Source organism: Protomyctophum parallelum (genome assembly GCF_964188405.1).
Source record: "Protomyctophum parallelum genome assembly, chromosome: 6".
Lineage (NCBI taxonomy): Eukaryota > Metazoa > Chordata > Actinopteri > Myctophiformes > Myctophidae > Protomyctophum > Protomyctophum parallelum.
Window position 1 is genome coordinate 14,753,386 of NC_139701.1, and position 23,157 is coordinate 14,776,542.

At 46.4% G+C, this 23,157-nt stretch overlaps 1 protein-coding gene across 1 annotated transcript in view; it reads right to left on the reverse strand.

Moving 5' to 3' along the window:
* ptprsa (protein tyrosine phosphatase receptor type Sa) overlaps positions 1-23,157 on the reverse strand; it is a 262,736-nt gene that overhangs the window by 167,219 nt on the left and 72,360 nt on the right. Inside the window, 2 exon segments of the mRNA XM_083768114.1 lie at positions 6,989-7,130; positions 9,485-9,630. Coding sequence (XP_083624240.1) covers positions 6,989-7,130; positions 9,485-9,630 — 288 coding nt within the window.

Consider the following 23,157-nt stretch of genomic DNA (forward strand, 5'->3'; position numbering starts at 1 on the left):
CGTAAATTATGAAAATAAATCCTTAATTCTTGGGATTATATAAACCTGTGTGGCCTGGCTATGTTTGGGGACTGGGAAGGAAGAGGTCCACTTTGTATGTTGCACCTAGAGACCCCTAGCCTGGGTCGTAACATATGAGCTGTTTGACATGCATTCTAGTCCACACACCATGCACAAAAAACTGCATGATTGTATAAATAAAGATCCACCCATTATTGAATTTGTTGCTTCAGTAGCTTTGATCACTGTTATTCATAGATATATATATAAATGCACTTCAATATCTCTGCAGTCTCATCAAGTGGGACACAGATCAACGTATCGTCCGCTCTAAAAAACCTCCCTTTGAAGTCTGCAACGCGGCGTGACTTTTGATACCCCATCTCCCAGACAGAGTTGCCATGGTTTCCATCCTATAGGCAGAGGAGAACGTCCACTCAACAACAAAACAGAGAGGCAGTCAAGACTTCCTGCGAGCAGACGAGAACAGGCTGGAGTCTAAGGCCTCACTCACACCTAAGACACACTTGTGTCCTGTGTCTTCTGTGTGTCATGCATTTCCAATGGGAGTCACATGGTTTCATGACACAACCTTGTTGCATGGCTGTCTTCTGCCCTCCCCCCCATGCAACGAGGTTGTGTCTTCAAACCATGTGACTCCCATTGGAAATGCATTGAGGCGGCCATGACACACAGAACACACAGGACACAAGTGTGTCTTGCGTGTGTCTTAGGTGTGAACTACGTGAGGCCTAAAGGCAGTACATACAATCTCATACTCCAGTTTTTGGTGATAAGGTGACCACCGAAACGGTGCTTAGTAAAACCAGAGAGATGTGTTTGGGTGAGTGGTGAGTCACTTATCAGCGTGGCTTCAGTATAGGGTATAGGACTTTAGGCTGGATATAAATAAACTCAGTGAAAATCACTGCAAGCGCCTCGGGGGGGCTCACTCACTCACTCACTCACTCACTCCCACAGTCTCTCCAAAAGCATATGGCCATTTGGGACTTTGGGAGTACAGACTATTTCAGGGTTAAGCTGGAGGACCGAGTGTTATGTGGAGTGAGCAGAGATCTGGTTATTTGAATTTGGAATTTTGAGAGGAAGGTTGAGAAAGAAGGTTGTGTGTGTGTGTGTGTGTGTGTGTGTGTGTGTGTGTGTGTGTGTGTGTGTGTGTGTGTGTGTGTGTGTGTGTGTGTGTGTGTGTGTGTGTGTGTGTGTGTGTGTGTGTGTGTGTGTGTGTGTGTGTGTGTGTGTGTGTGTGTGTGTGTGTGTGAGTGATGAAGGTATACAGTACAGGCTGACAGAGAAAGACACACACACGCACGCACACCTGATATGGAGAAGTGAGGGGGGAGAGGAAGAGAGAGAAATAGGAGTAAGGGGAGGTGGATGAAAGACAGGCAGGGGGGGATGAAATGGAGAGACAAGGACGAGAGAGAGAGAGAGAGAGAGAGAGAGAGAGAGAGAGAGAGAGAGCGAGAGAGAGAGAGAGAGAGAGAGAGAGAGAGAGAGAAGAGGGATTGAGGGTATGTAATTGTAGATAAACGTTACGGTTGAGAGGAGAAAGAGAAAGATGAATAGATATAGAGAAAGAGGGAGGGAGGGAGGGAGTATGTAATTGTAGATATGTTACGGTTGAGAGGAAGAGAGAGAGGGAGGGATGGAGGGAGAGAGAGAGTAATTGTACCATAGATGTTATGATCGAGGAAACGAGGGATGGATGGAGAGAGAGGAGAGAGAGAGAGAGAGAGAGAGAGAGAGAGAGAGAGAGAGAGAGAGAGAGGGAGAGGATGGATATATTGAGGCCTGGCTTGGAGCCACAAAACCTCATCTCTCTCTCTCTCTCTCTCTCTCATATAACTCCCTCCCTCTCTCTATCATTTTGTTGCTGTCGGGCAGAAACCTCACATCTCCATATTTCAACTTGTCATGTTTATATTTCCCACTGTAAATGAATGCCCTATACTTCATCATCACACAAGACTATCACACAAAAGTAGTGAAAATAGCAGATCTACAAGATCACAAGGAACGCATCGCAAGGCGTTGTGAGCTCTTATCACTATTTAAAAAGTTACATTTTAAGGGGAGGAAAAAAAGAGCTGTTTTGGGAATCCGAGGTTTCCACCTGACAGCGTGGATTTCTTTTTTCTTCTTTTTTTTTTACTATTCAAAAATGTTTTGCAAATAAAGGCAAAGAAGTTTAAAGATAAGGGGTTTAGCGGTGATGAAAATGGAGCCCCTAGGGCCCTATATTTTCACCAGTGCTATACCCCGTATCCCTAAACTTCTTTGCACGTTTTACTATTTTGAAAAACTGTTTGAAAATAGTATAGCATGTTCATCTGTATAGGCACGTCTCCTTCATCTCTCTCCCTCTCCCCCTCTCCCTCTCCCTCTCTCTCTCTCTCTCCCCATGTACAGTAGTCTCTTGATTCCATCTGGTCCTGTATCTCTACTCACGTACGATGCCTCTCTCCGTCTCCACACTCTCTCTCTCGCTCTCCTCTTCTGCCTTCCCTCATATTGATTTCTCCTCACCTATATCTCTCTCTCTCTCTCTCTGTGTGTCTCTCTATCCCGCTGGGGGGAGAATGAGGGGAAAACTACAGAATGAACGGGTGGGCCAAAATAAAAGAGGGATGTGGGAGTAAAAATAGATCAGGGTGGGAGAGAGCAAAGTACAGAGGGGGGGGGGTGGGGAGATAAGTGGGAATTGGCAAGAGAGAAGAAGACACCGAGAGAAGTAGAGAGTTGATTGATTCCACCTGGTAGGGAAGGACACGTACAAAAGAAGCAGGGAAGTGTGTGTGTGTGTGTGTGTGTGTGTGTGTGTGTGTGTGTGTGTGTGTGTGTGTGTGTGTGTGTGTGTGTGTGTGTGTGTGTGTGTGTGTGTGTGTGTGTGTGCGCGCGCACACAGCACACACACACAGCGCTGTATGTCTGTCTGTCTGTCGTGCTTTTGTGCTTTTTAGTGGCACGTTTCCGGTCGTGGCTCTCTCTCTCTCCCCCCCCCCCCTCTCTCTCTCCCTGCATGTGAAAAACACAAATCCTGACCTAGAATGGACAAAAACAAACAAACCCCTCCGGAAGAATGCCCACAGCCAGGTTCCAGGGAGAAGCATTTTTTTGGCATTCGCTTGTCGTCTGCTTCCCAAAGGACCCTTGACGCCTGCAGGGGTGTGTGTGTGTGACTGTGTGTGCGTGTGCGTGTGACTGTGACTGTGTGTGTGTCTTTGTATTACTATATTTGTGATGGCCAAACGTCCCCATGAGTATAGAAGCATTTGAAGATCAGACATTGAGAGGACAATTTCCTCAGTCCTCACAAAAAAAAATTACATTCACAACACGTCTGTCCTACAATGTATAGCAAAACATGTGAGCGTGTGTGGGTCGTATTTGTGACCAACTTTGACTCAGGGAATGCCATTGGATTTTTATTCATGTCATATAAAAGCAGGGAATCAAAGCTACAAATTGACAAATTGGTTGTTCAGTTTGACCCACCAGTTTTTGGAGGCTTATAGAGTAATGTCTTGCTGAAAACAGCGAGGAGTTGAGTTGAGAAAACAGGTTGAGAGGTTCACTTCTGTGGTCTCTAACATTACACCTAGCTACATGCTTAAGCATTTATTTCATATTTACATGTCAATTCCAACTCTGACGGTTATTTCAGACATGCTCTAGTATGTGAAGAGTCTGCCTGTGCTATTAAACAAAAACAAAAAAAGTTTTTTTCTCCTCTGGTGAAAAGCTGGAATTTGCGCGATGGCAGGCTCTCAGTCAAATCTGGTCACATTTGTATCGACATAATGCTACTCGAGAACAAGAACCCCCCCCCCCCCCCTCTCCCCAAAAGAAAAACAGAAAAAAATTAAACTTGTAGCTTAAAATCAACCAAAGAGCTCCCGCTAAGAGGATTGCATTGAATGCAGTGACGTTTAGAAGTCTGAGGAAGAGAGCCTGACTGGGGTCGCTACCAAAACATCACTGCATCAAATACAATCCTCTTAATGGGAGCTATTTGGTCTGTGGATCGCTCTGTCCTAATCTGTGTGTGTGTGTGTGTGTGTGTGTGTGTGTGTGTGTGTGTGTGTGTGTGTGTGTGTGTGTGTGTGTGTGTGAGAGTGTGTGTGTGTGTGTGCTGCTTGCATACTTTTTTGCTTATTGTTGCACTGAAAATGAAAACTTTTTGGCCAAAGCCGACTTTCACCGGGACACGCTGAGCTGGATAATGGATATATACCGTTATACAAGGCGTGGGTGGCATTGCATCAAGGTATTACACTATACTGTTTGGATACCAGGGTATTTAGACATCCCAAAGGTAGGATTCTCAATAGCATTAAAGTAACATGGTGTATTTAAAGTTAAACCCAGCAAAGACTTGTCTAATTAGACGAAGTAGGTCGGCGTGACTTATTGTTGTCTTTTACAATGAACTAGGTATACCCTGCCCTGAGGGTACTGTGGTTCAATGTCAAGCGTAAGGTTATGTATTTTAACTTTTCTATTTTATCAGTCCTATAATGGAAACAGACACCCTGTCAAGGACCCCCGGGGGTCCCCGAATCCCACATGGGGAACCACTACCATATCATATCAGCCATGTACTGTAATGAAGCTGTATAGAGAATGAACAGCCATGGGTGCAGAACACAGTGAATACAGCATCACATATTACATCTAAATATTCATCATTCTTATTCAAATTGCATGAATACTGATGAACATGCCACGCGTCTTGCAATTTTCAGTGGAATATTTTCTTTGGTGTAGGTATGTGTGTGTGTGTGTGTGTGTGTGTGTGTGTGTGTGTTGTGTGTGTCTGTGACACGCACGCACACACACACACACACACACACACACACACACACACACACACACACACACACACACACACACACACACACACACACACACACACACACACACACACACACACTACGTGTGTGCCTGCATTGTTCTGTTGATGTGAATGCTTGTGCATAATGTGCATTATGTCTGAAAGTATGTACGAGTTTATTCATATCCGTGTGTGTGTGTGTGTGTGTGTGTGTGTGTGTGTGTGTGTGTGTGTGTGTGTGTGTGTGTGTGTGTGTGTGTGTGTGTGTGTGTGTGTGTGTGTGTGTGTGTGTGTGTGTGTGTGTGTGTGTGTGTGTGTGTGTGTGTCGCCATGCACAGTTAGTCTTCTCCACAGTGACGACCCATTTCCTGTTTGTTTACCACAGACTTGTCCCTGGTGCCTTGTCCCATTTCCCATAATCCTTTGCTCTGTTTCAGTAACCCGTGTCCAGCCCCTGTTGTCCACGCCAACCAGAATCCCTCTCTCCACCTCTCCATCCATCCTTCTCTATATCTCTCCATCCAGCCATCCATCCATAAATGGTAAATGGTGCATTTCTATAGTGCCTTTATCCAAGGTGCTTTACAGCACTATATAAATGCACCATTACATTCACACAATCACACACCGATGCCAGAGGAAACCAAGCAAGGCACCAACCTGCACATAAGGAGCAATTAGGGGTTCGGAGTCTTGCTCAAGAACACTTTGACACTAACTCTGGGGGTACCCGGGTTCGAACTGGGAACTCTGCGGTTCCCATCCGGTCACTCTACCCCTGAACCACTGCCACGCATCCATCCATCCATCCATCATCCATCCATCCATCCATCCATCCTCCCTGCTGTCCCTGAAGAGTCCTCATTTCTGGCCTGTACCATTTCTGTTAACAAAGTCTGAAAGGCAAGCATTTATTCATACTATCCAGTGTTCATTGCCAAAAAAACACAACTAAATAATTCATTGCAATTATTTATAAGTCACAATGGTGACAGGCCTACTTTCTCCTCATTTCCTTCCATTCCATTTCCTGCTCTCCCTCGCCACCTCTCTCTGTCCTGCTGGCTAAATGTTAAGGGGCTCATTAAAGATGGATGGAATGGCTGGATAATGCCCCGCGCCTCCTCTCCCCTTCTCCAGCTCTCCCCGTCCTCATTTCCTAGTCCTTTCCCCGTCCCCTCCTTCTCCTCCTCCTCCCCATCCTCCATTTGACAGCCCGGACGTGCAAGCAGCAGCCGGTCATCCACCTAGCGGCCCACCGGTCAGCTTTGTTCTGTCCACCCCAGGAAAACACAGCAGATGGCAGGAGCAGGTGAAGGGAGAGAGAGTGAGAGAGAGAGAGAGAGAGAGAGAGCACATGTATTTGTGTGTGTGTGTGTGTGTGTGTGTGTGTGTGTGTGTGTGTGTGTGTGTGTGTGTGTCAGAGAATGACACACACAGTTGTGCGCGTGTGCGAGCGTGTGTCACCTCCCTGCACACCTGTCAGCCAGTACATGGTGGCTGTGTGTGTGTGTGTGTGTGTGTGTGTGTGTGTGTGTGTGTGTGTGTGTGTGTGTGTGTGCATGTGTGTGGCCCAATCAAGCCTCTTCATCCTGGCCGGCCCTCTCCTACCCTCTATCTCTTCTCAGTCTATAGCCTCTTGATTGGACGAGCTCGTTCCCTGATAAACCGCATTCAGACGCTCATTTAAATGCTTTACAACACCAGACAAGACTATTGAATATCGCATCTAACCAATACTTTTACAGAAACAAGAAGTGACTCAAGGGCTCAAGGGCAGGCCTTCCATTCTCTGGCATATTGTACCTTAGGTGGGCTTTCTGTAGTCACGTCTGCAGCTCTAGTCTCTAGTCATGGTGTGGTGGGGGAGAGGAGAGCAGGCTTAGTGTCCCATTGGCTATGCATAGGGCTAGTCTCCCATTGGTTTATATAGAGGCCCGGCCAATCATGAACATAAAATTATATCGCCACTACATCGCTACCTGACCATGTCATAGAAAGTCCGATCATTGATCAGCTCTGCAAACTGATAAAAAAATAATAATAATAAGCAGACATGACAACACTGCCGATGAGCGATGTTCACGTGGTACAGCTGTTGGGGGCGGGGGGGGGGGGGGGGGGGGGACTTACCTCTGATGATTGACAGCTTGGCAGTGACGGTGACCTCGCCCTCGCTGCTTTCGGCCACGCACTCGTAGGTGTTCTCGTCGCGCGGCGCCCGGAGCGGCTGGATGCGTAGCACCGCCCCCGCTCCCTCATCAAACTCTATGGTCTGGAGGGGAGGGAGGGGGAGGGAGAGGGAGGGCGAGAGATACAGAGAGGGAGAGAGAAAGACATAGTTGAGTTTTAAAAGCACTTCATCAAAACCACATCTTTCCGATTCAGCCCATATTATTGGATCAATCAAGCCATAGGACACTTTGTCAACTCAACATCAAAAACCTTTCCATTAGAAGAAAAAACAAAATCACACTTGTGTGAAGTGAGCATCACTTCTTTATTCAACCATCATACTCTATGTTTGTTTAAAGTGCTCTAAACAAGCATTAAAGAGTCCACAGACTTGGCTTCCATATGACGAAACCGAAAGTCATATGTTGGAGGGGCTAGCACCCCTCAAACACAAACAAAGACAGACAGAACTTAGGTGTTTAGTTAGATTGAAGTGTCAGGGGACATCATTTATTTTTGATTTTAACAAATTCAGTTTATGCAGTTGGACAAAGTTTGGTAAAAAGTTTGAGAGGGGGAAAAAAAACTCAAAGTAGTAGAAAATACATCTGAGGAATACATATTCATCTTAAATATACAGTGAAATATTCCCAGCACTCCACAAAATCATTTTGCAAATGTAAAGATATTTGACGTGTTGTCTGTCACGGTGCGGTGCGCAGCTTCTTAAGTGTGGTGACAGCTTTGTTTAGCGAGAAGAGAATGACTTATTTTTTTTAATTAACACACACTGAGCATCGATCACTCACTGAGCATCTGGGCTCCCTGCTGGTGCAACAAACAGCAAATAAATAACAGAACAATTGTGTGTGTGTGTGTGTGTGTGTGTGTGTGTGTGTGAGGGTGTGTGTGTGTGTGTGTGTGTGTGTGTGTGTGTGTGTGTGTGTGTGTGTGTGTGTGTGTGTGTGTGTGTGTGTGTGCGTGTGCGTGCGTGCAAATATTGTGGTGGGCCTACCTTATTGTTACACAAATCAGACAAATTAGGACCATACAAAATGTTTCTGTCTGAGATTTTGTTTTTCACTGACTGACTGATTGGCTCAACCAATTACATTTGTTGCAGACAGGCCTGTGTTCTTGCTCTGTCCATCAAATGTAGGCCTACTACAAACACACACACACACACTGTTTGTCTGCCAGCAGTAATGCATGTCATGGGATAGAAGAGAGGAGAGACCATGGAAACCTATTATAGCCTAAATGCTTGATAAGACGCACGACTGTATCCCATGGTTCATCTAGTATGGACCATGCATGAACAAGTATGCACTACAAAGTCATTAGGATCATAGCAAGTACAGTAGCAAGTACAGTACACATCAAAGGCATCGTTTATTGAAAGGCCATGCTGTGCAGCGCCTGTTAACCATCGCGTTGCTTGCTTGCCAATCGGCCATTTTCCGCAAAGATTTTCCCAAAATACGGACGGTGGGGTTTAAGTGGTTAATAAGGCCTATATTGTATAGGTGTAGACAGATTGGCTATTTTTGCAATGTTTTCAGGACCCCCTGGAAAATGATGCATCTGAAGGGGTTTATACTTTGAACACTTTCCCTACATAACCAGTGTTACTGTACCTGCATTTAATCCATTTTTTGATGCTGCTCAATACGTCAAATTTGTTTAAGGTGTTTAATTCGCAGTTTTTTTATAATTAAAAAGAAAGAGAGGATTTGTCGCGGACCTGGTGACGAGGCCGTCGCGGTATGATGACGAAACCGGAAATCTAGCTGCCATGCTCTGGGCTGCTAGGGCTTCTGGGAAATTGAGTTCAATGCAAGTGAACGGGGGCAGGGTGGTTCAGCTTTGCATCATAATGGCGGCATGTTTTTCACAACAAACCATGGGACTATTTTCAAGTGGATTTTTGTAAATCAAAGCTGCAAATCCTTGGCGTTATGCTCCAAAGGTAATAGATCAATCCTGGAAGCCAGATTAATCTAAGGCCCCGTACGTGCTAATAAAGGGCTGCCAGGATGAGAGTTAACCCATTCTGGACGGGCACCCCCAGTGTTTAAAGCATTATGTTATACTTTAGCTATTGAAAAAATAGCAAATCTACAAGCTCATACGAGCTTGTAGATCTGCTATTTTTTTTTTTTATCATGAAAATGTGGCGCAAATCTTTTAATATATTTCTTTCAGAGTGAACGTTTTTAACTCAGATCTTTGCTTCTGGTGGGGGGGTCCCTGGAGCAACATATTTTCAGAAGGGGGTCCGTGGCCAAACACATAATTCCGGGTGTCCTTGACATGAAAAAAGTTGAGCACCACTGACACAGAAACATAGGGTTTTCATAAAACCTTTAGGATTTAGAAGACCTTTTTTGTTAGAATCGGCCTCATCAAGTCTAAATGGCTTAACAAAAAGGTGGTTAAAAAGTGAATCCTCACCTCGATGCGCTGGGAGTTGACCTTCTTGCCCTTCTTGTTCCAGCTCACCCGAGGTTTGGGGTCGCCCGTGGCCTGGCACACGAAGGACACCACGCCCCCCGACACGCCGATCTGGTCGATGGGAACTTTGGTGAACCGTGGTTGTGCTGGTGGAGAGAGACCGGGGGGGGGGGGGGGGGGGGGGGGGTCAGTCAGCGTGTTGTACAGATCAAATGGTCAATAAGGAATGGTGCCTGTGTGTGTGTGTGTGTGTGTGTGTGTGTGTGTGTGTGTATGTACGTGTGTGTGTGTGTGTGTGTGTGTGTGTGTGTACACGCGCGACAGAGGTGAAACAGGACAGTGAAGGGACAGCACAAAGAGGCAGAGATATATGTAGGCAGCGTAGCGCGGCTGGAGTTAAGCCAATTCTGAGAGACAGCTCTAAATAAAAGTAATTACATTTCAGAAAGGGCAGCCTTCTGCCACACTCTCTCTCTACCCCTTCCCCTACCCCTGTCCCCTCCTCTATCTATCTTCCTCTCTTCACAGCTAGCAGCCTGACCCAACAAAGTGGATGAACTAGGGGGCGAGCTAAGCCTTGGACTTGTATGAACTGAGTAGGAACAGAGAGAGAGAGAGAGAGAGAGAGAGAGAGAGAGAGAGAGAGAGAGAGAGAGAGAGAGAGACAGGGTCTCTTGGGAACACACTGTACAGTACTGAATATATGCGCTGGTGATGATCAAAACAGCGCGGCGCCCGACAGAACATTAATTATTGAGAGGCTGTTGGCTAACGCTGGCCTCTAGGCTACCATAAACACACATGAACACATGAACATGAACCACAGTTCGCTTTCATTAGAGAGAGATGAGAGGTGCAGAGAGATGGAAACTAGAGAATAGTATAGGATTCTTCAGATACTATACAAGGCCAAAAAAGCAATGTCACCAGAGAGAAAAGAGAGGAAACTATAAGCATACATATAGTGTGTAAAGAAGTGAGAGAGAGGGATGAGCTGCTACAGTGTTGTTGTGTACAGTTCCGATTCATCTCCCCTTCTCGCTGCAAGATTTCTGATGCAAGCGCACCACAAGCATGTGTCAGGGTGTGCGTGCGTGTGTGCGTGCGTGCGTGCGTGTGTAATATGACCAGCAGCAGTCAGTCAGAATAAATCCAGCCAAACAGCAGTGTAATATGACCAGCAGTGTAATATGACCAGCAGTGTAATATGACCAGCAGTGTAATATGACCAGCAGCAGTCAGTCAGTCAGAATAAATCCAGCCAAACAGCAGTGTAATATGACCAGCAGTGTAATATGACCAGCAGTGTAATATGACCAGCAGTGTAATATGACCAGCAGCAGTCAGTCAGTCAGAATAAATCCAGCCAAACAGCAGTGTAATATGACCAGCAGCAGTCAGTCACGCGCCCATTCCTTTCCAGGAACGTTGCCCCGCCCTGGACTCGAACCGCCACAGCCTGTCGGCCCGCCATGCAGCGTCGCGTGACCTCATCCTCCGTCGCGTGACCTCATCCTCCGCCGCGTGACCTCATCCTCCGCCGCGTGACCTCATCCTCCACCGCGTGACCTCATCCTCCGCCGCGTGACCTCATCCTCCGCCGCGTGACCTCATCCCCCGCCGCGTGACCTCATACTCCGCCGCGTGACCTCATCCCCCGCCGCGTGACCTCATCCTCCGCCGCGTGACCTCATCCCCCGCCGCGTGACCTCATCCTCCGCCGCGTGACCTCATCCTCCGTCGCGTGACCTCATCCTCCGTCGCGTGACCTCATACTCCGTCGCGTGACCTCATCCTCCGTCGCGTGACCTCATACTCCGCCGCGTGACCTCATCCTCCGCCGCGTGACCTCATCCTCCGTCGCGTGACCTCATCCTCCGCCGCGTGACCTCATCCTCCGCCGCGTGACAAAGCATCCGGTCGAGTGAGGACATTTCCACTTAAAGGACACTCTGGTGCTTTACTGGTGCAATATCAACCACGTCACTCCCACCCACGCACGCACACGCCTGCAACAGGTGTTACCCGATATGAACACACTCCCCAAGTTCCTGCCATCACACACACACACACCTCTAGACAGGACATTTCAAGACAGAACGTTCTGTATGGGAGAGAGGGAACATGGATAGCTGTGGGGCTCTCCAGGGGATCCCCCAACTCAGCGCCCACAGAGCCTAAACCAAGGTGCCTTTACCGCTCTGTACCAAAGCTGCACATCATGGAATGTGTCTGTGCGTGTGTGTGTGTGTGTGTGTGTGTGTGTGTGTGCGGGGGCGTGCATGCCTTTTGGAGAAGCATGCGACCAGACCAGACTCGTGGTCGCTGGTTCGAATGCACGGGTGGCCCGTAGAAATGTAGCCGGAAATAATTCAAAGTCAAGGACGACAACTCCCTCATGCAGCAGCGGTGCCTTGCTCAAGGTGTCCTCGAGCAAGGCACGTCACCGTGTACGTGCTCCGCTGAGAGCTGCTGAACCCACGGCCAAAAGACTCAAATAAAACTAAATGACATGCAGGCCGCTGGAGTGCAGCAAGATATTTGGATACTGACCATAATGTAATCAGATGTTCTCTATGACAGTTATTCCCAAACCTTTTCATGTGAAGGACCCCCAAATTGACACCAATTAGGACCCCCATTTGAAAAGATAAGCCAGTCAGAGCTACAGTCCAATAAGGGTCCATTTGGTTACAAACTATTATTTAGCTGGGGAACCCCCTGGAACCCCTTTAAGGACCCCTAGGGGTCCCTGGACCCCACTTTGGGAACCACTGCTGTAGCGGTGGAAATATCAGTGTGTGGGCGCTCAAAATAAAACTAAATGACATACAGGCCGCTGAAGCGAGCAGCCAGATATTTGGATACTGATGCATAATGTATTCAGATGTTCTCTATGCACACAGAATAGTCCTACTTCCAGGCCCTCTTTGCCTAATTCAGTCAGGCTGCTGCTATTGGCTCACTGGAAACACTCCACTGCTCGCCACAGCAGTGGGTCGAGTGTCAGAGTCAACGTCGTACTATTAGTCACTCATGTTACGGTAGTGAAGTTTGTTCTCCGCATTTGACCATATCTCTGGGAGCGGTGAGCCGCAGCGTGCGCTGCGCTCGGGAATCCTTCGTTGATTTGACCACCCTCAATCCAACCCATTGATGCTGCATGAGTGCCAAGCAGGGAGGCATTGGGTCCTATTTTTTACAGTCTTTGGTATGAGCCCGGCTCGAACCCCCGACCTCCCAGATAAAGGGCGGACACTCTAACCACAAGGCCACTGTCTGGTCTTGGGTGGGTGAAATTAAAAGGTTTGAGAACCACTATATACTAAATGGAAGAGTTATTCTGTGTGCATATCCTATTCATGGTGGTTCTGGGTATACTTCAGTTATGTATAGTTTGGTATCTTTGCAGTAGACTGTGTGAGATTAGTTTAATTGTAATTTACTTATGCAAGCATCAGAAAATGTGTTTCTCTATTGGCTCTCTTTTTAGGAGAAAAGCAATTAAGTTTTTTTGTTACACCCGTTAACAGGCATGTCCCACAGTGTGGCCCAGGGCCGGATGTTGTATGGCCCGCGGCTCACTTCCTAAAAATGTATTATTGATGGCCCGACCGCGTTTGTCATGCAAACAGCACTGGAGCTCCTGCTTTCATTAGAGATTTTCATACCAAAGGACCATTATTTATTCTGAATTTGAGCCACGGACCACATCAGCCTCTCAGACCTAAAACTAAAGAATATTTTGTTGCCGTTGGATAAGATCTGTTTTCCACAATTCCATGCTGTATTGATGTTGGTACCAGTAGGAGAGTAAACAGGCAAACGTTGATCAAGAATAAAATATATTTATTCTACATGCTCCAATTGTGTAGACTTCTTGTAAATTAAGTAATGCAGATGTTTAATATAATTTAAGTCTTGAGTGTATAATGACTCTCTCCATCATTCAGCTGGGGACCACCTGAAACCCCCTCAAGGACCACTGGTGGTCCCCAGACCATGCACTGGTTGAAAACCACTGCATTGGAGGGAAGAGAGAGAGAGATGGAAAGAGACGTGCAGAGATACATAGATAGGATTCTTCATAATACAGTAGTATACTAAGAGGAGTGGCAAGAGAGAGAAAAGAGAGGAAAAGGTGAGAGAGGGATGAGCTGCTACAGTGTCCAGTGTGTGTGTGCGTGCGGGCGTACGTTTTCATCCAGACAGACAGGGAGGCGTGGTGGTGAGGTTAGAGATAAGACGTTTATCAGAAGCATTACAGAGAGACGTGCGTCGGGCGGCCATCACTTCCAACAAGAGAATATTGATTCCCGACCTTCCGCTTGTCAAGTGAAACGCTATTGATTGAAGCAGCCCCCACCGCCCCACCCCCCCATACACACACGCCCATATATCTTATATGTTTGACAGCGCACACACACACACACACACACACACACACACACACACACACACACACACACACACACACACACAAGTATAGAGATAAATGGAGGTTGGTGGCTGTCCAAAAGATTTCCCTATTTCTTGGAGCGCTCATAAACACATAAACACACACCTTCTGGTCTTAAGTTTGAACAAGCTTTTTACTACAACCTCAGATCCATTGATCAGCAGTTCAACATCAGATCCACTGATCAGCAGTTCAATAGCAGTTTCCTGCTATATATTTTTTTTTAAATAAGTTGATATTCAGAGCTTCTATTAAAGGGTGGAAACCTCATTATGTCCAACACGGTTACTTTTCAGGATTCAAATTCAAAGACAACAAAAGTAGCAGATGGTCATCATCCTCTACTTGTGATGCTTTGGCGTGACGGCGCTGTAGTATATGATCAAGTCAAGTCCCCTTTATTCATATATTTAGCACATTTAGCAACAACAGAAGTTGACCCTAAGTGTATAGAAGTATACAACATAATCCTTAAAACACCAAAAGGGGTTCCTGCCCAAAATGGGTTAAATTAATGCTAAAATCATTTTTTTTCATTATTACTAGCCTACTACTATTTTATTCTGTGAGTGACTGCGTATACATATGATGTGTTGGTTAGCATAATGAAACCGTGTGTTTCACATAGCATGCACGGGAATTATGTAGAGGCTTGCCCTTATTACAGATAACACAGCGTACCTATTACTGAGATTGCAGTGTCTGTGCGTGCGTGCGTGCGTGCGTGTGTGTGTGCGTGCATGTATGTGCTAAATGGCAAATGTGTCATTTTGTGTGCATGAGAGGGAGTCCATGTAAGTGACTTCCATCACTAAGCGATTATATCATAGGTATGTGTTACCATCACTGATAATACCGCATACCTATTACTGAGATTATGCAGTGTGTGTGTGTGTGTGTGTGTGTGTGTGTGTGATTGAGCGAGCGAGGGAGACCGTATGCGAGTGACATTTTTATTACAGAGTGATTATACAGTAGGTGTGTGCGTGTGCGTGTGTGTGTGTGTGTGTGTGTGTCTGCGGTGCGTGTGCCAATATCAACGAGTGTAATTAACCTTTTTCAAGTTCTGCCGTGCTTCGTGCCTCCTGGGTGCTACCTCCACTTACTGTTGAGGCTGACCTCCCTCCTCGGCGGTAATTGGGCACTGGAAGCGTAAAGCACGTCCTCATCACCCCCGCCCCCCCGCCTGCCACTGAAGTGGTCATTTTTCAACAACACCATGCATTCCCCTCGTCCGAGGATGAGAGTATATATAGAGGTATAGGCCTGGGAGTTAACCCATGCATTTAGACCTATACGTTCCATTCTACAAAATGTCTTCTAAATCATTATCAGTGGTGGTGCTCAAACTATTTCTTGTCAAGGACCCCAGAAATTATATGTAATTGGCCGCCAAACAAAATATGTTGTTCCAGGGACCCCCCACACCCCACAAGCAAAGATTTGAGTTAAAAATGTTCGCTCTGAAAGAATATAATTATATTCAAAGATTTTCACGATTTAAGAAAAATAACAGACCTACAAGCTCAATAGCTAAAGTATAACATAATGCTTAAAACACCAAAAGGGCTTCCCGCCCAGAATGGGTTAAGCTGGACTCTCACGCAATACAGGATTTATATAACAAATCTGAAACGATTCTGAAATCTGCTATTATTAGACTTTAAAATTGAAAAGAAATTAAGATAACCAGTTAAATTGATTGGCACCCCTATATCTCTATACTTGCTGGACTGCAGGGCATATGCCATGTCGCAATGCTTCGATTTAAACGTGCATGTGCATCATGTGTACGTGTGCGTGCGCATACGTGTGCGAGCAATTCTCTATAGCTTGGGAGAATACATTTGTCACCTTTTACGCGCACTCGCATGTGTGTGGGATCTCCAAGGATAAAAAAGGTTGGGTACCGTCGGGTAACCGACGGTACACGGTGTGTGTGTGTGTGTGTGTGTGTGTGTGAGGGTGTGTGTGTGTGTGTGTGTGCGTAGGGCCTGTATGCACGATTCCCTATAGCTTGGTGAGAAGGAATTCTTCACCTTGACGTGTCTTTGATCCCACAGAGTGCATTTGGAGTGAGATAAAACATGCACAGTACGTATGTACAGGCATGGCCTCTCTCACTATTATATGATATTCAAAGCCGCTTTAGATAAACATGTAACACAACAAAAATAACATGCACAGCGTTCTGCCATGCGGATGACATTGAGAGGACACGGCGTTATGTATACATAGCGGCCGTTCTTCTTCCCTTCCCGACCAAAGTGTTCTGTATCTCTGAGACTTTTCTCATGAAATGGGGAGAGAGAGAGAGAGAGAGAGAGAGAGAGGTAGAGGCTCAGTGCGAGATACACAACACAACAACAAGACCCATGCATTATCTACCTGCCCGGCGGGTGGGGTGGAAACCGGGCGAAAATAACCTGGGACAGACAGGGGGTCCGCGCTATCTTCACAGAGCGTCCCTGGAATAGCACAGATCACTGAGCCAGACACGCGAGCTGGCGGGGTGGCGGAGGAATCGAAACACACGCACGCAAGCACGCATGCAGGCACTTCTTTCTCCTAATGCCCTGCACACCCCCGCTATTGAGTGATGCCTGCGCTCAAGCAGATAAGCAGGGGAAAAAATATGACTTTTGACTCTTTGAGGCACAAAAAGATATATACCGTATATAAAAATAAGGGATATAGCCGGCCAGAGAGTGTGCACCATATTCGCCCTGCCTGTATACTCCTCGCTGTCCGTGGTCATTATTATTCTTTAAATCGGTGAGGACCCAGATGATTGAGAGGGGTGGTGTGTGTGCGTGTGCGTGTGTGTGTGTGTGTGTGTGTGTGTGTGTGTGTGTGTGTGAAAGAGGGGGGGGGGGGGGGGGTTGTATGACTCACAATGCTGTAATCGGTTGAAAGGGTCAAAGTGAAGTCTAAGTAGGAGCCATTACCTGTTCCCCCTCGCCCCCCGAAAAAGGAAAATGGAGGACAAAATGGTGCAGAGTCATTGTGGATGATTTGCGAAGGCAGAGCAGAGAGGGATAGAAAGGGGGGGGGGGGGGGGAATTGTTGCTTGTCGACATCCATCTGTCTGGATATAACTCACGGTAGGTACCTTTCACAAGCTTTTGGGTAGGAGAGCAGGTTTGGAACATTATTATTACTAAAAGGCCCCGCGGTACAGAAAGCACTCATTTATAGAGGCTAAGCAGCGGAGGGGAAGGTAGGAGACTAGTCCACTGAAACTGGGACCAAACATGTTCATTTATAGAGGCTAAGTAGCAGAGGGGAAGGTATGGAGACTAGTCCACTGGAAGGTAGGAGACTAGTCCACTGAAACTAGGACCAAACGTGTTCATTTATAGAGGCTAAGCAGCATAGGGGAAGGTAGGAGACTAGTCCACTGAAACTGGGACCAAACATGTTCATTTATAGAGGCTAAGCAGCAGAGGGGACGGTATGGAGACTAGTCCACTGGAAGGTAGGAGACTAGTCTACTTAAACTAGGACCAAACATGTTCATTTATAGAGGCTAAGCAGCAGAGGGGAAGGTAGGAGACTAGTCCACTGAAACTGGGACCAAACGTGTTCATTTATAGAGGCTAAGCAGCAGAGGGGAAGGTAGGAGACTAGTCCACTGAAACTGGGACCAAACATGTTCATTTATAGAGGCTAAGTAGCAGAGGGGAAGGTATGGAGACTAGTCCACTGGAAGGTAGGAGACTAGTCCACTGAAACTAGGGTTAAGCCCTAACCACACCAAAGGGTGGAGACGGTTTTAGCGTGGTCACTGCGGTGTGATATGTCCTGTTGCACGTTGGCACGCCTTGTCTTCCCTAGTGATTCAACGCATGGAATTCAATGGCCCAAAACGCACCAAAGGGTCGAGACGGTTTTAGCGTACAGTTGTTGGGCTCTGAAAACAGCAGATCTACAAGCTCACAACGTGTAGCGCTGTGACGCGTTGTGAGCTTGTAGGCTATTTTCAGCATGCAACCAAGTGTTAAATCAAGTATTACGACTGCCAAAATACATTTAGTCTACAAAATAAACTGTAGATTCAGTTGAGTAAAATTGTGAAGTATTTAGCCGACTAAAACAACACCTAAAACCACAACTTTTCAGATGACTAAAACCAAATGAAAATGAGCTTGACACTGTTAGAGACTAGAGGCTATTCATACGGTTTCAGAGGTCACCTCATCACCTCACAGTGGAGTATGAATAGGTCTTTATAAGAGGAACAGTGGGTGAGGTGAGGACAGTGTACAAAGAGCCATAATATTAAAGACCATGCGCTCATCACCACCTAGATGATGAGCGCATGAAAACAGGTAAATCTAGCTCATATCAAACTCAATTATCAGATTAGACGAACAACAGACACATGACTGACACACAAACACCCACACACACACGCACACACACACACGCAGGCATGCACATGTACACACAAATCAGCTCCTCAGCAAAAAAACAAAAAATCTAGCAAATTAAAACTATTAAAATTAAGGCACATTAGCCAGATTGCTTGTGAGTGCTGCCGGGGGAAACAAGTGTTGAGACGTCTCAGTGCCAACAGGAGCACAATGCCTTGTTTGTCTCTGGTGCTGTTTTCCAACACAGACCTTTACCTCTGCGCCATAAATCAAGTCCGTAGCAGGAGGGGAGGGGAGGGGAGGGGGTACATGTTTAGAGAGGACCCCTATAGGCGCTCCGTCGGCCCTCTGGAGGGCGCTGATCTGCTGCCGGGGCTCGCGCTGATTCAACACCATACCTCAGACAAGTGGTGTGTACATTTACTCAAGTACTGTACTTAAGTAACATTTTTAGGTACTTTTGCTTTGAGTATTTCCATTTCCAGCTCACATTGTGACATTGTGTCATTATAGAAAGTGAGAGGCGCTCTTATCATCATACATCATCTCATTCGGGCCAATCAAAATGTGCGTCCTCACCTCAGTTATATCAATGTTTGTGTTTACACAAACACAGAAAATGGTCCATTCATTGTCAATGGTGGCCGTGTTGGGACAAACATTGGGTTACATACACTAAAAGCTGGAAATGGGGGGCTATGGCATCTCAAAAATCAAATATACTTTGTAACTAGTATAGGCATATTTTGACTTAAAAACCTCTGCTTTTACTCAAGGTTGGTGCCTTGCATGGTAAAGCTCCTTGGAAAAAGGCGCTATATAAATGCACCATTAACCATATCAAATACTGAATGCAGGACCTTTACCTGCACGCACGCACACGCATGCACGCATGCACGCACGCACTCACGCACGCAAGCACGTCTACAAACAAAGGCGCGCACAAGCAGGCACAACTGTACAAATATGTTTGCAAATACACACATTCTTCCACATACAGTTGATGGGCATGGACACACACGAGCACACACACACACACACACACACACACACACACACACACACACACACACAATGCTTCAACTGCAACAGCTGTGTACAACACACACACACACACACACACACACACACACACACACACACACACACACACACACACACACACACACACACACACACACACACACACACACACACTCAAAACCCCCCCTCCAGGCCTAAACATCCAAGCCCCATCAATCAGGGCCAATTCTCTCAGGCTGCCCGGGCATGAGCCATCACTATGGTAACCAAACCCTGTAGCTTACAGGCTGCTGCCTGCTGTTGCATATTGGTTGATACACACACACACACACACACACACACACACACACACACACACACACACACACACACACACACACACACACACACACACACACACACACACACACACACACACACACACACACACACACACACACACACACACACACACACAGAGACAGATAGAGAGAGAGACAGAGAGAGAGAGAGAGAGAGAGAGAGAGAGAGAGAGAGAGAGGCAACAGAACCACAAATAAACTAAGATAAAGAACCAACTGGGTAGAGTTACATTGTTTGGATCAAGTGTCAACTGAACCGCTAGAGAGAAACATGGATGAAAAAGCAAAAGCCAGAAAAACAACTTCACAGAGCCTCAGTAAGAAGAACGAACCCACGACCCGTCTAAAACTTTGTGACATGACGGGCGCTTTGGTGGTGTCAACTGTCACCCTGTTTGTTGGGGGGGAGGGGGGGGGGACATTCCCCCTCACTGGGGGGACACGTTCCCCCTCACTGCAGGAAATGACCCAGCTGGGTCCACTCTCACTGCGCCGCGTCTCCACTCACAATGTGGTCAAGGTAAGAACTGATGTCTCTTTCATCTTTTCATGGGAAGTTTCAGACTTACAGTTGCATGCCCGCGTGGAGTGACACGCAGCATATATGTCGTCGGGATCGGGAGTCGAACCCGCGGCACGTTGTCAGGCGGCATTAGCAGCCTATAGGTGCCCAGACGAGCCTATAGGTGCCCAGACGTACTCATCACTTGAAGAGTGATGAGTGAAAAGAGGTGGACGTTTGGACAACAATAAAAACAACAAGCAAGCTGCTGCTTTATTTGTGTTTAATCCTTTTTTGTGCTTTTTCATTAATTGGCAATAGCGCTTTTAACTGCTGCCAATAAAGTATTCTATTCTATTATAAAATTAAAAATAAATCAAGGGAGGTCATGATAAGGCCAGGGACTCAGTCTCAACCCAAGCCATCAGAAGAAGTAGCTGACCATGATGACAAGTTGTAGCTTATTCACACAGCAGAACAACAACTCATGTCTTTTTATAACTCCACCGGCCGGACAGCTGTGGCCAGAGAGGAGGCATTGTGTTTTCCGTCCATCCATAAGCATCAAAGTGATTGTCCAGATGTCTTTAGTTGCGGGAATCCGGTCCACTATAACATTATACATGGCTTAAGTGTTGTGTTGTGGAGTCTTTACTGAGACAAACAACAGTAAAAGACAATGTTTTTAGAAAAACCTCTATCTAAAAATGGAATTTAACGCAGAAATCCTGTTAGCTGAACTGCAATAGTTCTACACAACAACCAGGGTGTGGAAGGCACTGGAACAAACATCATGTGACTTGGGGATAATCTCATTCCTGCAGGTTACCTTTTACAGCCAGACCTCCCCCTGCCGTCCACACACAGCCTGTCTGGGCAGTGGAAGCTTAACGAGTTAATGAAACAATTGCTTTTTCAGTAAAAGAAAAAGAAAAGAGAAAAAAAAGCCAAGAGGTTAATTGGGATTAGGTCTCGGGAGGGGGAGGAGAGAGTGGTCACGGATGGTTTGATTCTGTGTTGTTAACTTGTTACTGGTCATCACAGGAGGAGTTGTAACTGTTTGTGTTGTTAACTTGTTACTGGTCATCACAGGAGGAGTTGTAACTGTTTTCTCTGCCAATTTCATCTAAGATATAGTATTTAAAAAAACAAAAGTGTCATCTTTCTTAAAAGAACTCCCAAAAGGCTTGGGGGGATTGAGGTCAGAGTTTCCAGCTGTTCAAACTGTCCCGGTACAAACGGAGTCTTTTGGCTTCGTTTTCAAGGCACTGTCAGTTGTTCAATTTTCAAGTCTTTGAACCAATTGAAAACACACTGAAAACGGGTCATGAACTGAATGTCCCGTTTTCCACTCCCCTCGTGTCGACACTTCTTTGTGTTCGTGCAGATTACAGACTCGAGGACCACGAGTCAACTAATAAGAGCATGTTGTACAAGCCATGACGCTGACCCCGAACAACGGATTCTGATCAAGACGACATCTCTTTTCTTTATGTCAGTGTGTGGGATTTAGATTTTTTCACTCTAGTTCTAACAAACAATAATGCATCTGGAACTGTGGAGTCCCAGGAGAGCCATGTTGGCAACGGACTAGCCTCAAATAAATGGGTCTCTTTTTCTCCTGAGTCTTTGTGCTCTATCATCAGACGCTTCTCCTGCTCTGTGCTGTCGGGGCCGGGAAACCTTTTATCTCTACATTTTTGTAGCATCTTTTTTTCCCTGCATCATAAATATCGTACAATTGCACACTCGCCTTTTTGCGCCAAAGTAACGGAGCTGCAGCTGCATGACATGAGACGGAGAGAGAGACGTTTGCCCAGGACCCAAACTAGTTTAGGATAAAAAAAGATGTGTCCCCGAACCACAAATGGCTCCCGAGCCCCCAGTGGAAAGAGTGTGTTAAGTTGTACCAATGAAACGTATTAACGAGAGCTCCAGACAACATAATAATGGACCCACTGGAACGCAGGTACTTTATTTTACCGTCACCTCATTTCCTGAAAAGTAAAGACTTCTGTTTATGGGGGGGACGATGTGGGCAGCACTGTACGAGTGCCCTAATGCCCTGCCCTAACTCTGCCCCACAACACTGAACCACGGCTTGAAGTCTGTTCGCTCCTAATACCACCAAATTGGTCCCATTGAAACCAGGTGAGAGAGAGAGAGACACAGAGAGAGAGAGAGAAAACAAGACTAAGGATACCTTTCACCTGTTGGAAAAAAACACTATTCCTGAGAGAGAGAGAGAGAGAGAGAGAGAGAGAGAGAGAGAGAGAGAGAGAGAGTGCAGTGGTGGAGCAGTGGTGGTACTCAAGTACAGTACTTGAGTACAATTTTGAGGTTCCATTTTCAGAATGCAACCAAGTGTAAAATCTGCCATTACCAAGCCCCGCCAAAATACATTTTAGTCGACTAAAACACTAACACCTTTCAGATGATTACAATGACTTTTGTTCTCCCTCTAAAACTAAATCCACATTTTTGCTGTCAAAATCAACACGGCTACACTTCCATGAAGGACACCTCGATTATGGCGAGGAGAAGAATTTTAAATGAAACCAGAAAAGCGTGCGTGTGCGCGGGCTCTCTCACTTTACTTACAACAGACCGCCATCAGTCAGTAGTCCTTCAGCTGTGTCAGTCCGCACAACATCACTCAAGCTAGTGGAGCGTGGCCGTGCAGGAAGGGAGCCAGAAATAAGCGCCATACGTGCCGTACCTCCAGCAGCAGAACGCTGGATGGAGCACAGTTTGATCCACTACGTGACCCGCTGCCACACTTTCTCACAGCTATCCCCCGCCGACACATGTCAACAAAATGGCCGCCCGCCATGAGGCGGTGTCTTTTGGGGGTGAATGTGTTTGGTCCGACGTACTTCAGAGGAAATCTTGAAAAAAGCTAAGACAGGTAAGTCAAATGAATCCAATGTTTCGGCGGTTAAGCCTTCATCAGGGAATGATGTCCGACGTAC